Source organism: Myxocyprinus asiaticus, chromosome 37 (genome assembly GCF_019703515.2).
Source record: "Myxocyprinus asiaticus isolate MX2 ecotype Aquarium Trade chromosome 37, UBuf_Myxa_2, whole genome shotgun sequence".
Lineage (NCBI taxonomy): Eukaryota > Metazoa > Chordata > Actinopteri > Cypriniformes > Catostomidae > Myxocyprinus > Myxocyprinus asiaticus.
Genome location: NC_059380.1, coordinates 3,860,691 through 3,875,823, shown reverse-complemented (window position 1 = coordinate 3,875,823; position 15,133 = coordinate 3,860,691). Strand labels below are relative to the sequence as shown.

General features: G+C 36.9%; 1 protein-coding gene across 1 annotated transcript; it reads right to left on the bottom strand.

Moving 5' to 3' along the window:
* Positions 1-1,045: 1,045 nt before the first annotated feature.
* LOC127427588 (uncharacterized) lies at positions 1,046-14,132 on the bottom strand. The gene is made up of 10 exons (XM_051675259.1): positions 14,080-14,132; positions 13,768-13,944; positions 13,465-13,637; positions 11,464-11,679; positions 5,990-6,284; positions 5,663-5,796; positions 4,291-4,530; positions 3,315-3,476; positions 3,108-3,197; positions 1,046-2,895 (listed from the first exon to the last, which is right to left on the bottom strand). Exons 2-10 carry the CDS (start codon positions 13,940-13,942, stop codon positions 2,728-2,730), a joined length of 1,653 nt encoding a protein of 550 aa, XP_051531219.1. The 5' UTR covers positions 13,943-13,944; positions 14,080-14,132; the 3' UTR covers positions 1,046-2,727.
* Positions 14,133-15,133: the final 1,001 nt, after the last annotated feature.

Here is a 15,133-nt window from a genome sequence, read left to right as displayed (position 1 = left end):
AGCTTTAAAGTGCAACTATTATGGTTTTTAAACGTGCCTAGTTTTGTTTTAAAGGTCTCATACAATAGATTTACATGCATCCAAGGTCAAAAAACACTTTAATTTGCTCATAATTTAAATGGCAGCGTTACCTTTTTTTTCCCAGTGTCAAAATCGACTCGTTCAGTGATCCGTTCTAAAGGATTCATTCTAAACTCCTCCTTTCAGAGAGTCTACTCTGCTCTGATTGGTCAGATGTCCCAGTCTGTTGTGATTGGTCTACCGCTTAGTGTAGTGTTTGAGGGCGGGTCAAAGCTGTTCGCGAGCAGCCAATGAAGACCAGAGGCGGGTTTTTTGTTACAAAATTACGTAGGTTTGTAAAGGAAGTAAGTCTGGAATTACTAACGACTCATTTCAGGTGTTCAGAATCGGTTCTTTCTTTTGGGAGTCAATTACTCCATTTGTCGTGCACTTTGATTTTTGAAACTTTGCACACTTTTTTACATTCACAAACAGCTATATAACACACTACATGAAAGGTAATATTTGAAAAACCATAATAGGTGCTCTTTAAGACAATGTTTGCATCGACTTTCATAAGCGTATTCTTCTAAACAAAATGAAAGGTGAATTGATAGACATCCAGTTTATAACTTAAGTTTCATATTACTGACAGACCTTAAAGGAATATTCCGGGTTCAATACAAGTTAAGCTCAATCGACAGCATTTGTGGTATAATATTGATTACCACAAAAATGAATTTTGACTTGCCCCACCTTTCGTTAAAAAAGCAAAAATCTGGTTTACAGTGAGGCACTTAAAATGGAAGTGAATGTGGGTCACAAGCTCTCGAAATCAATTCCGATTCTTTTGGGATAATATCCATTTTGTTTACTAATTAAAAAAAATATTTGTCAGCTAATGCTGTTAATTACTACAGGGAACCTAATAATTTATATTAGATATGTTAGATATATTAATTTTATTTAATTATATAATATATATATATATATATATATTAAAAATGATCAAATTATTACATGTTGTGCCAATTAATTAATTGCATATATCAAAATTGACAAGAAAGGTGCCCAAATAAATATAACTTATAACACAGTAAATAAAGGAAAATGTGTCAAAAATTGCAGAGTAGCAGAATAGACAACATTTATGTTCGAGGGATTTTGGAAAAACCCTGATGGGGAATAAAGTTCAGTGCAAATGCAGAAATGTCTAAAGCTCTTTGAGAGAGAAATGAAATTGTTATTGAGTAAGAATTGACGTTCTGATGATGCATATCTTACAGAAAAGCCTGAAATGTTTAATGCAATATTAATTCAAATATTCATTTTTTAGAAATGCCTTGTATAGGTCTTGCAAAATGTATGATCAAAACTGCACTTTTTGTAAGGTCAGGTGTTAATGTGGTATCAACAAAAATTTGCTAAATTTGTGTCTCTTCCCAAAAATGAATCTGCATGGCCTGTGGTCCAACATACAGGCTGAACGGATTACATGACATCTCCCACACAGACACGCTGCTCTCAACAGGATACAGGAGGCGGGGGTAAGAGGTCAACATCTGACCCCTTGACCTGTGGCCACGGGCGGCCTGTGATCTCAAAGCACAGCTGTGAACTGACAGCCACGTGACCGCTTGCAAGAAAACACACCTGCATGTTTCAGGCAACATGGAGGTCCAGCACTAGAAAGCATGAGTTAAAGCTCACAAAATGGGGAATTAAATACTGGGCTCTGGAACTGTCCTGTGCAAAGATAGCCTCAATTTGGGGGCGGAGCTTTAGAGTTCGATGTCAAGGGTTAGGGTTAGGGCTTATTGGCCGGTGAATAGAATCTCTCCAGTTTTGGGAATCATGAAATCAAGACATGCATTTATTTAGAAACAACTCTACAGTGCAATATAATTCACTCTTGCAGTTCATTTGAGTTCACCTGAGACAGGTGTGTGTTATTTATGTTGTCATTTTGGGTTTGTCATGACTTCCTGCACAGATCACAGTCTCTGTATAGTGCCAGTCACAATGACTATGCACAATTTTCAGCCACATAGAATGACTATGCATTTACCCATGAGATAGGCAGTTTAATTCAATTAAACAAGACAAAACTGTGTTTATTTATTTGTGAGCAGAACATGATCTGCTGATGTTTCAAGCCTGTTCTCAGCATTTTCCCTTATAAAGCTTCCACTATGGCAAGCTGAATTAGCTTTTAAGGCTCCCAGTGTTACTCGTAATTGCATTTTTACTAGTAATATTTCAATTAGAGAACACTACAATAGATTTTCTACTAGTAAGATTTCCAATTACAGAGTTCTAAAATTCATTTATTACTAGTAAGAATTACAATTACAGAGCACTCTGTTTGCATTTTTACTAGTAAGAATGCAATTGCAGAACTCTACAATTACATTCTTTACTAGTAAAAGCTCAATTTTAGAGCACTAACTATAACAAGTAAATATTCAATTGTAGAGCTCTGTAATTGGAATTTTTACTAGTAAAATGCAATTGTAGAGCTCTCTAATTGGAAATGTTATTATTAAAAATTCAGTTAAATGGATCTGTAATTTAAATTCTTACTAGTAAAAATTCAATTATAGAGCTCATTGGAATTTTTACTAGTAAAATGCAATTATGACGAGTAACGCTGGGAACGTAAAAAAAAAAAAAAAAAAACCTGAGACCACTGAACTTCCCTCTCCACTTGGCGTCTGTATGCACATTTTACAACCACATGAGGCCGTGCATGTGTGATATGTACTCTTCGGTCCTTGTCCTCTCCATCCTTGCTGATGCACTCTCATCCAATCCACTGTGTTGAGCCATGATGTTTTTGAATATGCGTATACTTGCAGCTTGACCTCCTGCAAGGTTTACAGCATGAGGCCCAACCTGTGGATATTTGAGATATTTCTTCAAAAGTGTAGTGTTATGCCTAGCTTAAAAGTTAAGCTAGAATGTGTTATCTAGAATGTAAAACTCACAATACAGTATGCCATCTCCAAACATCAGCAATGTTTCAGTTGTTTGCATTGTTTTCACCTTTAATTACAAATTACATTACATTCAGTCCATTACATTACTTTGCAATAATGTAACAGCACCTGAAGTGCTGCATATTGTCCCATCAGGTATAGGGGACATCCTGGTGTCCATTGTAATGATTCTGTTATGCATGGCCAGCCCTCCAATACCTGTCAAGAAAGACAGAATTACTCTGCTTAAGTATCACCTTATTCATGACTAAACAAGAAAAAAAAAAAAAAAAAAACTATTCACATGCACTGAATTGGTCCAATCTGATGGCTCACTTGAATGGGGAATTTTGTCATGATGTCAGAGAGTAAAGGGTCTTGGTTAACATCCAGTTTGCAGCCTGTCGCCAGCCAAATCTTTTCTCCATTCCACTGTTCACCAGTACACAGGGAGACCCTCCAACTCTGAGACTGATAACACCATTTAGCCTCAGTCACCTTGAAATAAAGATGTTTTAATTAATAATACATAGATTTGATTTATGTATTAAAGAAATACACATATGTAGTTGGTTGGCCCAGTTGTTTATGTTACATAATTAAAAACAAAACACTACTTTGTCCATTTCAACTTTCCGTAGTTCAGCACACATTGTGTCCAATTGACAGTTTTATACTAGGCTGTTACTGATTCGTTTTAGTTCATTTAGAATACAGCTGGCTGTAAAATGGCTAAAGTAGGTTATGCTTATGAGAAAAAATAGTTAGGCATCGGAAAGAGTTCTGGAAAAAAAAAAAGGAAAAAAAAAAAAAAACCGCATGTCCAAGATTGTGACTTAAAGTTGGCAAATTCATAATTACTCTTTGTTTTCAGGGTTATAGCTACATCTAAATATTTAGTATTTACTGCATTTGAATTGTGAGCGCTCCACTTGCATGCTCGCATATATGCATGCGAGTGCTGGAAAGTGGCCATCAGCAAGACAGTCAGTAATCAGTTGAGTCGTATTTGATGTTATCGATAATGCAGCAAGACCGATTCATTTTAAAATATATTACTTTATATTAAAATATATTTATATTTTAGTATCAACCTGTTTCCGAACAACTGGTACTTTTACATCACTGCAAGATTTGATTGCTGATTCTCAGTTGGATTACTTTATCTTGAGTCCCAACCCTGACTCATGCCTTTGAACTTGGGTCTTACCCAGCTCTGCTCTCAGATTCACTCCACACAGTTTTCCACATGAGCATAGCAGCCTTTAGACTGATATATTGCCAGTTGTCTACCCAAGCCAGAAGTACACACCTGGCAGTGAGCTCTGACCAGAAGCTGGCCACTTTGAATAAAAGGCAAGAGTTGTGTGTAGGCCTCGGGGGTCACCGCTCCTCCTTTCCTGGCCTGTTTTATCATCACTAGCCTCTTGTGAATACTCCGTTCATTATAGAACTGCCTTAGGTAGGCTAGGCCATCCATCTTGATTCCGTGTTCAACATGTGAATAGCGTCCAATCAGACTCTCAATGTCCCCAACGTCAAACTGCTTCAGCTGAGGGAACAAAATCCGGCATTTTAACATATATATGCGCTTTAACAGATTTTTATAGGTGTGAAGTGAACTAACAAGGAATTCTGCTTTTAAATCTCTGTATTATTGCTTATAGAGCACAACACTGCCTGCCCACTTTTCCTTGTCTTGTTTTTCCCATACATTTTTTCCATATGAATTTCATTAAATCCTCCATAAAAGCGTTCTAAGCCATGAACCAAACCAGCCAGCTCCAAGGTACATCACAACATTACAAACTTTGATTTGAAGCAAAAAATTATTTGAAAATTGGGACATATAGACAAAGTTCAAGACTTTGTACTTAACGTCTTTAATGAGGGAATGAACAAAAATCCCATGAAGCATTGTGAATGACGCAATCGAATTAAAAACGATGGAAAAATATGTAACTATTGATTTAAAGTTATTGATTATTATTAACTTATTAAGTATAAATTAAGTATATTAAGTAAAATATCAATATATTTTGATTTTATTGCAAACTATTCCGATATTTGCAAAGATACAAGTAGTTTGAAAATGTAGGGAGAGTGTACACTTGGGTAGTGTAGTTCTTGACCACAAATCCCACTATTAAACAATATTTTTAAAGAATCAAGATGAAATGATGAACTGACGAAAACATGAACTGATGGCTTCAACAGAAGTATTAACCATCGATTAACAACCTCGTAGCTCACAGTAGGTCTGTTTACAAAGGTTTGCAATTTATCGTTAAAAATCAATTCGCATATAAATAAAATTAATGGGATTTTTACTTTTACTGTGCAGCTCTCTGGAATTCTTGATTGTGATTGGTTGTCACATATTTAATGACCGCTAAACTGTATTATTGACTGCTGTCAAACAATTTCCTACATTCAGTAGTTGTACTGGGTTCATGTCTCTCATATAACTCTGCGGTCCTTTTATTCTCACATAATAAAATAATTTAAACAAATGAATATATCATGTCCATTTCTTTATTTTTTTTATTATTATTATTTGGTAAGTACATGATAAGTGGGATAAAGGACAGTCATTATCACAAAATAAACCCTTTGTGCCAGGATTCGGATTATCCCTTATATGTTTGTATCCTTCAGATTTCAATATAATAGGTGTAACTTACCTGTAAGTGTTTACGTAAGACCCAGGTCACATGACGGGCACCCTGCTTCAGCGCAATTAAGATAATGTGGGCGCTGGTCAGACCTCCACCTACCACCATCACTCTCTGACCCATATGGCACACAGGAGGAGGACCTGAGAATAATAATAATAAAAAAAATTAAAAAAAAACAGATGTTCTGAATTATTTCCTATTCCTTGGCTTTGGCTATTTGTTTGCTTTGTTTTATTTTGATTGATCCCAATTTGTGTGTGTTTGGAGTTAGAGGACAATTCTTATTTGAATGCGGAATATGAACTAACTAAATGTTTACATTTAAAAACCCACCTGCTGAGGGCTCGCCCATATCTTCATGTGCACAGGAGTAATGCATAAGCTGCACGGTGTGTTGCAGACTGTCCTCTGGGTAGCTCTCCTGGATCGCCTGCACCCAAGATGGAATGTTTGCCATCTGTGCCCTGGAAGGCCCCGTTGCCATGACAACCATTTTTGCCTCTACATTTTCCCCAGTGTGTAGTGTCACCCTGAAAAACTTCACCTTGCTCTCATCCTCAAATAGGACTGGAATGATTCTGTCCACTGTGCCTCTGATGAGGACACTGTTCAGGTCATATTTGCGTACCTGGGTGGAAGTCCTTCGCAATGTAATCCATAATTTAGTTATTGCACGCTATGTTTAGGCTTACTTTACAAAGTTAAGAGTTTGGTTAGTATCAAAACACATACCCTGTTATAGCATGCCAAATTAGACATTATTTGTTGGGTTTAAGAATGATGTTTCCCAAACTAATTTCCCAGAATATTCACATTTTTGTACTCTATGTAGGATACAATGGGGATAATGGCACTGCTTGAAGGAATTTTCAGGTTTCAAAACAAGTTAAGCTCAATCAACAGCATTTGTGGCATAATGCTGATTACCACAAAAATTGATTTCGACTCGTCCCTCTTTTTCATAAAAAATAAATAAATCTGGGTTACAGTGAGAATCTTACAATAGAAGTGAATGGTGAAAATCTGTCATTGTTAAAATACTTGCAGGTAATCACAGCAGTGCTGATTTTGCACTCTTGCTCGTGTGATATTGGTTAAATAAAACAGTTCAATGAACAAATAAATGTAAAAAAAATTAGGAAAAATTGAGTACGGTCACAAAAAATGCATTTGTGCATGGAACTACTTGCTTACGCCACGGATCAGAATCTGCCGTTGCTGGTTCAAACCAAAGGATGCATCCAAGCCTCTCAAAAACATCACTTCAGAACTACTAGTATCACAGCTTGGGCTGTTTCTAATATGTTATTGGAGAAAAAGGATGTGTGTGTGTGTGTGTGTGTGTGTGTGTGTGAGAGAGAGAGAGAGAGAGAGATGGAGCGTGTGCGATCACCTGTTGATGATGCTGTTGTCTGTTAGTCAGCTTTCTGAAGATAATGTCATTTTGGTGAAATGAATCAATCTGTTGTGTCTCTCAGCTGTGATGAGCCTCAATGCTGAAGTTGTTAGTTTAAAGCCATTTAAAGCTATTTCCTAGCTTTAGTAGTGTAGTAGTAATATGAGCGATCACGGAGCACTGTTGAATGTAAACACTGAGTGACACTGACTCACTTCACATCACCATCTGACTCATTAACACATCTGCACTGCTCTTACACTTTAGTTTAGAATGGCACGAACACAAGTGGAGTGATACACACAGTGAAGCGTCTGAGTGCTGATGGTGTGAGACATCAGTACTCATGGAACGTCTCTCGTCCAATCAGATTTGAGGGCCGGAACTAACTGTTGTCTGTGTGTGTGTGTGTGTGTGTGTGTGTGTATATATATATATATATCAAAAGTGAAACAAAAAACTGTACACTGTTATTTTCATTTATTACCCTTAGGGAGGCAAACACAGGTTATCAAATATGTATATCAGATATCATTTGTGCCAAATGCTATCAGAATATTAAATGAGTAGCTGTATATGTGTGTATGTACAGTATGTAGGTGTGTATATGTATGTACAGTATACAGTATATACAGTATGTGTATTTGTATATAAAATGTCGGCCAAAAGTTTGGAATAATGTACAGATTTTGATGTTTCGGAAGGAATTTGGTACTTTAATTCACAAAAGTGGCATTCAACTGATCACAAAGTATAATCAAGACATTACATTTACACATTTGGCAGACGCTTTTATCCAAAGTGACTTACAGTTTACTTATTACAGGGACCATACCCCCGGAGCAACCTGGAGTTAAGTGCCTTGCTCAAGGACACAGTGGTGGTGGCTGTGGGGATTGAACCAGCAACCTGATTACAAGTTATGTGCTTTAGCCCACTACACCACCACCACTCACATTACTGATGCAAAAAACAGCACCATCACTATTTGGTTTGTTAAATGAAGCTTAACCTTCTTTTGTGTTTGTTTTTGAGTTGCCACAGTATGCAATAGACTGGAATGTCTTAAGGTCAATATTAGGTCAAAAATAGCAAAAAAGAAACAGCTTTCTCTAGAAACTCATCAGTCAATCATTGTGTTGAGGAATGAAGGCTATGCAATGCTTGAAATTGCCAAAAACTGAAGATTTCATACAGAGGTGTACACTACAGTCTTCAAAGACAAAGGACAACTGGCTCTAACAAGGACAGAAAGAGATGTGGAAGACCAGATGTACAACTAAACAAGAGGATAAGTACATCAGAGTCTCTAGTTTGAGAAATAGATGCCTCACATGTCCTCAGCTGACAGCTTCATTGAATTCTACTCGCTCAACACCAGTTTCATGTACAACAGTAAAAAGAAGACTCAGGGGTGCAGGTCTTATGGGAAGAATTGCAAAGAAAAAGCCACTTTTAAAACAGAAAAACTAAAAGAAAAGGTTAGAGTGGGCAAAGAAACACAGACATTGGACAACAGATAATTGGAAAAGAGTGTTATGGATCTTAACCCCATTGAGCTTTTGTGGGATCAGCTAGACTGTAAGGTGTGTGTGAAGTGCCCGACAAAACAGCCACATCTATGGCAAGTGCTACAGGAAGTGTGGGGTGAAATGTCACCTGAGTATCTGGACAAACTGACAGCTAGAATGCCAAGGATGTGCAAAGCTGACATTGCTGCATGTGGAGGAGTTTTTGATGAGAACTCTTTGAAGTAGTTTAAGAAGTTCTGAAAAAAAATTCTAATTGTAATTACAACTATACATTGAGATCAGTTGAATGCCACTTTGGTGAATAAAAGTACCAATTTCTTTCCATAAGATCAAAATCTGTACATTATTCCAAACTTTTGGCCACCAGTATATATACACCGATCAACCACAACATTAAAACCACCTGTCTAATATCATGTAGGTCCCCCTCGTGCTGCCAAAACAGCTCTGACCTGTCGAGGCATGGACTCCACAAGACCTCTGAAGGTGTCCTGTGGTATCTGGCACCAAGACATTAGCAGCAGATCCTTTAAGTCCTGCAAGTTGCAAGGTGGGACCTCCATGGATCGGACTTGTTAGTCCATCACATCCCATAGATGTTCAATCGGATTGAGATCTGGGGAATTTGGAGGCCAAGTCAACACCTTGAACTCTTTGTCATGTTCCTCAAACCATTCCTGAACAAGGAATTTTGCAGTGTGGCGCATTATCCTGCTGAAAGAGGCCACTGCCATCAGAGAATACCGTCGCCATGAAGGGGTTTACATTGTCTGCAACAATCTTTAGGTAGGTGGTATGTGTCAAAGTAACACATGAATACCAGGACCCAGGGTTTCACAGCAAAACATTGCCCAGAGCATCACACTGCCACCACCGGTCTGCCTTCTTCCCATAGTGCATCCTGCTGCCATCTCTTCACCAGGTAAACAACGCACATGCACCCGGCCGTCCACATGATCTAAAAGAAAACGTGATTCATCAGACTACGCCACCTTCTTCTATTGATCCATGGTCAGATTTTGAAGCTCACGTGCCCATTGTAAGCACTTTTGGCAATGGACAGGGGTCAGCATGGGCACTCTGACCAGTCTGCGGCTACACAGCCCCATACACAGCAAGTTGCGATGCACTGTGTGTTCTGACACCTTTCTATCATAGCCAGCGTTAAGTTTTTCATCAATTTGTGCTACAGTAGCTCTTCTGTGGGATCGGACCAGACGGGCTAGTCTTTTCTCCCCACGCGCCTCAATGAGCCTTGGGCGCCCATGACCCTGTCGCCGGTTCACTGGTTGTCCTTCCTTGGACCAGTTTTGGTAGGTACTAACCACTGCATACCAGGAACACCCCACAAGACCTGCCGTTTTGGAGATGCTCTGACCCAGTCGTCTAGCCATCACGATTTGGCCCTTGTTAAAGTCGCTCAGATCCTTACGCTTGCCCATTATTCCTGCTTCCAACACATGAAATACAAGAACTGACTGTTCACTTGCTCTTCCATGAGATCATTGCGTGTGGTGTCTAAAGGTTGATTCTGTCCAATAAGTGAAAGGATAGTATTTGGGGTAAGGGGTAAAAAACCTTTTCTAAATGTTAAAAGAGGACTTACATTGACTGATCCAATCACAATGGAGATTAATTTGTTTATAGAATACTTGAGATGTTATGAAATGTCAAATGTGATTGAAATTAATAAGAAATTATGCACCCCTTTTCTGAAGTGGTTATTTTGAAAAATCATTCTTTTAATTTGTTATTAAAAAAGCATCTTACACTCTCAAAGTATTTGCATAAGTTGACAAATTGTGCCCTTTAACTATTGCCCCGGTATCTACACTATATCAATATAACCCTCCTGGGGGCCTTTTACCTCAAGTGAGGGGTAATGTATACTTTTAAATGATCATTTTTTTAATGTTTTTTTTTTTTTTTTATGTTGATGTGTTGGTGTTGAAACTGTCTATGGTGAAGCCGAAGACAAATTTCCACATTGTGGATAATTAATTTACCTTAACTGAACTAACATGGTTTAAGTTTGATAAAATGACTTACTAACCTTTTCTGTGTAAAGTTACAGTATATTCAATTTTACAACATTATTGCCATGATGACATAATGCCATAAACCCTAAAATGACCATCAAAATGATGATTTAAACAACTTTACAGCTCAAATAACATGCACATTTTAATAGAAGAATTAATATTTGTTTTTATAAAATTATAAGCTTAACATTTCCGCCTTTAAACCCTCCAAAAATTGGCCCCAATCACTTCCATTGTAAGTGTTACAGTGTAGCACTCACAATGTTTTATTTTTTTATTTATTTATTTTTTAACAGGAGGGACGAGTCGAGACCCAACATTATGCTACAAATGATGTTCTGATGAACTTCCAGAAAAAGGTAGATAACCATTGCACTCCTAATAATTAAAAAGCCTTTATTATCACAAAAACTCCCACGTGTTTCGGAGTGGGCCTTCCTCATTTGATGAGACCCTCCCCAAGGAAGGCCCACACCGAAACACATAGGGCACATTTCTTTTTTTTTTTTTTACCTTTTGTACTAAGCTCTGTGATAATAAAGGATTTTTAATTATTAAGAGCATAATGGTTATCTAGATTTTTCTGGACTATATGAACTCTTAACCATAGAGTACCTTAAGTTTATACCCCACTTCTGAAGTACTCTCTATTGTTGGACATTGTTTAGTGATCTTAACTTGTACTGAACACGGAATATTCCTTTAAGGGAGGGGGGGTTGAAAAAGAAAAAAATAAATAGCAGCACAGCTGTTAAACCCAAACGTTTCTCAGTGGACATATTAATTATTATTAGTCAGGCATTCCACTCAATTCCACATGCTCCATGACCCTCAGACCTGCTGCTGGAAGAAGTCTACACTGAGCTGTGTTCCTGGCAGACTGAAGTACAGATTCTTCTGCAGGCCGTTGGTTGCGCTTAGAAGCTTTTTGTCCCTTTTTCCCAGCCGGTTGTCATTAAAAAATGCATTCTCATCCTGAATATAAATTTGCTCAGGTAGACCACGCAGCTCCTCCAACCGATTTTGCTCCACCACAAACTCCTGCAAGGCCTTCTGAGATTGCACACAGGCACATGAATTATCAGTCCTTTGATGAGGCAATGTCCCTTTGATATTGTTTGTTTGAGACTTGCATTATTGTTTGTACATTGTTGTTCATTTCTTATTTGCGGCAGTAGCCCTAGAATGCAACTGTGGGTCAAAAAGGACACAGCCGTCTACTTGTAGATTTAGTCCATTTTTATATGAAGTGGTCTTTCCATCTGACACTCCAGGTATTCCTCAGTTCCTCATTGACATTGTGAACTGACCATTTTAACATTTAGTTGGATATTTTCTTTAAATTGAAAGAGAGTTTGCATTGCTCTCCCTATAGGGTCAGATATGACCCATATGTTCCTATGCTTTTGTCCAAAGTACATGTCTGCATCTTTTCTTTTTTCAGTATGCCTCATCACTCCCAACAATAATATAGCCACATAGAGTAGGCAGTATAGAGTAATATAGCAATATGCATCAGGTTGTCATTTTACAGGTTTATAAATAAGATTTTTTTTAAAACATTTGATCCTAGTCCATTGTACTTATGTGTATGTGTTTGTGTGGGTTGAGTTCTTGAGAAACAAACAGTATGTTACCACCAAACATGGAAATTGCCCTTTTTACTGTTATACAGCATTTTATTATACTGTCTCCCAAAACTCCTAATGCATTTTTAATGTGTGAAACTCCTCAGAATTTAATAAAAGATATATCAACCATTTAAAAATGTAAATTAATATTACAATTATTGTTACAGGTAATTTTCCTTGAAGAAGAAAAAAAAAAAAAAACAGTAGCCTAATTTTAAAATTGGGGATACAGTTGTGTATATATATATATATATATATATATATATATATATATATATATATATATATATATATATATTCTTGGGTTTGAATGAAAGGAATGCTCAGGGTTCAACACAAGTTAAGCTCATTCTATAGCATTTGTGGCATAATGTTGATTACCACAAACTTTTTAATCATCTCTCCTTTTCTTCAAAGAAAGAACAATCTAAAATTGAGACACTTACAATGGAAGTGAATGGGGCCAATTTTTGGAGGGGCAGGGTTTTTAATTTTATTAAGGCACTTACATTTATTATTCTGTTAAAATTTGTGTATTATTTGAGCAGTAAATTTGTTTAAATCTTTGTTTCTATGGTTTTAGGATTTACGGCGTTACGTCGTCATGACAACAAAGTTGTAAAATTGGCTATAATTTTACACAGAAAAGGTTAGTAAGCAATTTTATCATACTAAAATCATGTTAGCATGCAAATTGTTTATGTCTTGTTGATATATTTTTGAAACTATATTTTAATGTTTACTGATTGGCCCCATTCACTTCCACTGTAAATGCTGTTTCACAGATTTAAATGTTTTTTTTATTATTATTTATTGATTTTTTAAGAAAATTAAGAATGAGTCGAAATTATTTTTATGTGGTTATCAACATTATGAGCTTAAGCTTATCTTATATTGAACCCAGAATCAAGGGCATAGCCAGGAAATTAATTTTGGGTGGGTCTCAATAAAAAAGGATTGGCCAAGTTTTCAAAAAAAAACTTTGTACCAAATTTTCCTTAACAACAGTGAAGCTGTCTTTCACACTTTCAGAAATCAGAATTTATGCATTTTTAAACGCTTTATAAATATATATTTGAAGTCAAAGAATAATCTCAAATATTCTGGGTGGGCCTGGGTCTAATTTGGATGGGCCAGGCCCACCCTGGCCCTCCCTTGGTTACGCCACTGCTTGGAATATTATTTTAAGATTAGTGTGCTGAATTACCTTATTGAATGGATCAGTGTGCACCAGCATGTGTGATCGGAGGTGTGGGATATTCAGGCCAGTAAACTGGCTTTCCCACAGTGATGTCCACTTTCCATAAGAATCCACCACCTTGAAGTGCAGTGGAGGACATGGTAGATGTTTCTCCTCATTCTTTCCCTCGAACACTGGTGCTGTTAAACAAGGTAATGATGATGTAAAGAATGTGGTGATCATGCAACTGCAACTAATGAATAATAATAAAAAAAATACACAGATTAAAAATTATGCAAAACCAAATTGCTTTCCTTGTCATTGACTCACTGGTGGGTTGCCTCTTTTTGTTTTTGTAGCGTGAACTTTTAACTTTCGTTTTGCTCAGCTGAATTCCTTGAAGGATGTCAGCACTGGATTGGTGGAGAGGTTGCTCAGGGTTTGATAGCAGAGTTGCTAGAGTAAGAGCATGAGGACCTCCTCCAATTATTAAAACATCCAACATCCCTGAGACAGAGAGACAGAGAAGCAAAGGAGAATTTATTTTTGCATGCCACCACTATTCAGGAAAACTAAATGAATCATCTTACTGTTACTAGTAGGCTAAATGTAGATCCCACAAAATGACAAAAAGAAAATTACTTATGGAATCTGAGGTCTGTCGTCTGAAGATGAAGACCAGTAGCTTGGAGGAAACTGCTGGACGAAAATTTTCAGATTGGAAATAGTGTTGCACGTGTCAATGTGTCCACTCTGAGTCTATAGATACTGTGGCCCGTGATTGGCTATCTGGAATGAGCTTTAGTCTCAGAATAGCTCTGTCATAGAGCAGAGGGGCATAATTTTAGCTCGGACTCACAACTCTTCACTCTTATCTAAACAAGCTAGAACTTTTAATATAGGCAATTACACTGCATTATATTATATTATTGCATGGCCAAAATATAATATAGCTTGTAACATTTTTTTTATATCAATGTTCTTTGATAAGCTTAGAAGAGGTATTTTTACCCTTATTTCTTCAGCCTATTGATGAGTTGAACACATTCAATAGTCATTGTTATAATCAAAAGTTCCAGCTGGATAAGGCCTGTGACTGATTGAGGTCTGAATCATCCTTGAGAGAAAAGATAGCCTATGTTGTGTTCTGTCTAATGATGTCATTGGAAGGATTGTTTGTATTTTTGAGAATCATGTGACTAAGTCAGAGGAACTGGACGCCAGTTCATCTCAAGAGAAGACACACCTCTGACCCATTTCTGCTTGACAACTTGACTTAGTGTTTTAAAAATATAATCTTTTGAATGATAGCATTCAAGTAGTTCAAGTAAGTGTTACTGAATGTAAAGAGAATGTTGAGAAAGAAAGGCAAAGTTTGTATTATTAAAGAGTTGAAGGTTCCACAGTTGTATATATATGTTGATTGAATGGTCAAGGTAAGTAGGGGATGATAAGAGTGGGTTGAAAGTTCTGGAAAAGGTTTTCTCAAAGATGGTTTAAAATGCGAAACGTTTGAAGAGCAGTGAAGGTCAAGAAAATTGTAAAGTGTGCTAAATGCACCTCTCTAATTTTTTTTATTTCTGTATTTTACTTTATTTTTATTTTTAATATATAGAAAATTATGTGACTTGAAAATCATGTTAGATACAGTGATAAAAATGTTGTATATTCAGAGGGCAATTTGAAGTTAAGTGTT

What these genes read in the sequence shown, in the direction of transcription:
- LOC127427588 (XM_051675259.1), bottom strand. Translation starts at nt 13,942, where the DNA reads ATGTTGGATGTTTTAATAATTGGAGGAGGTCCTCATGCTCTTACTCTA. An exon ending in TGACAAAATTCCCCATTCAA is followed by an intron (nt 3,198 to 3,314) that starts GTGAGCCATCAG and finishes CTTTCTTGACAG; the next exon opens with GTATTGGAGGGCTGGCCATG. An exon ending in GACAATATGCAGCACTTCAG is followed by an intron (nt 2,896 to 3,107) that starts GTGCTGTTACAT and finishes AAATATCCACAG; the next exon opens with GTTGGGCCTCATGCTGTAAA.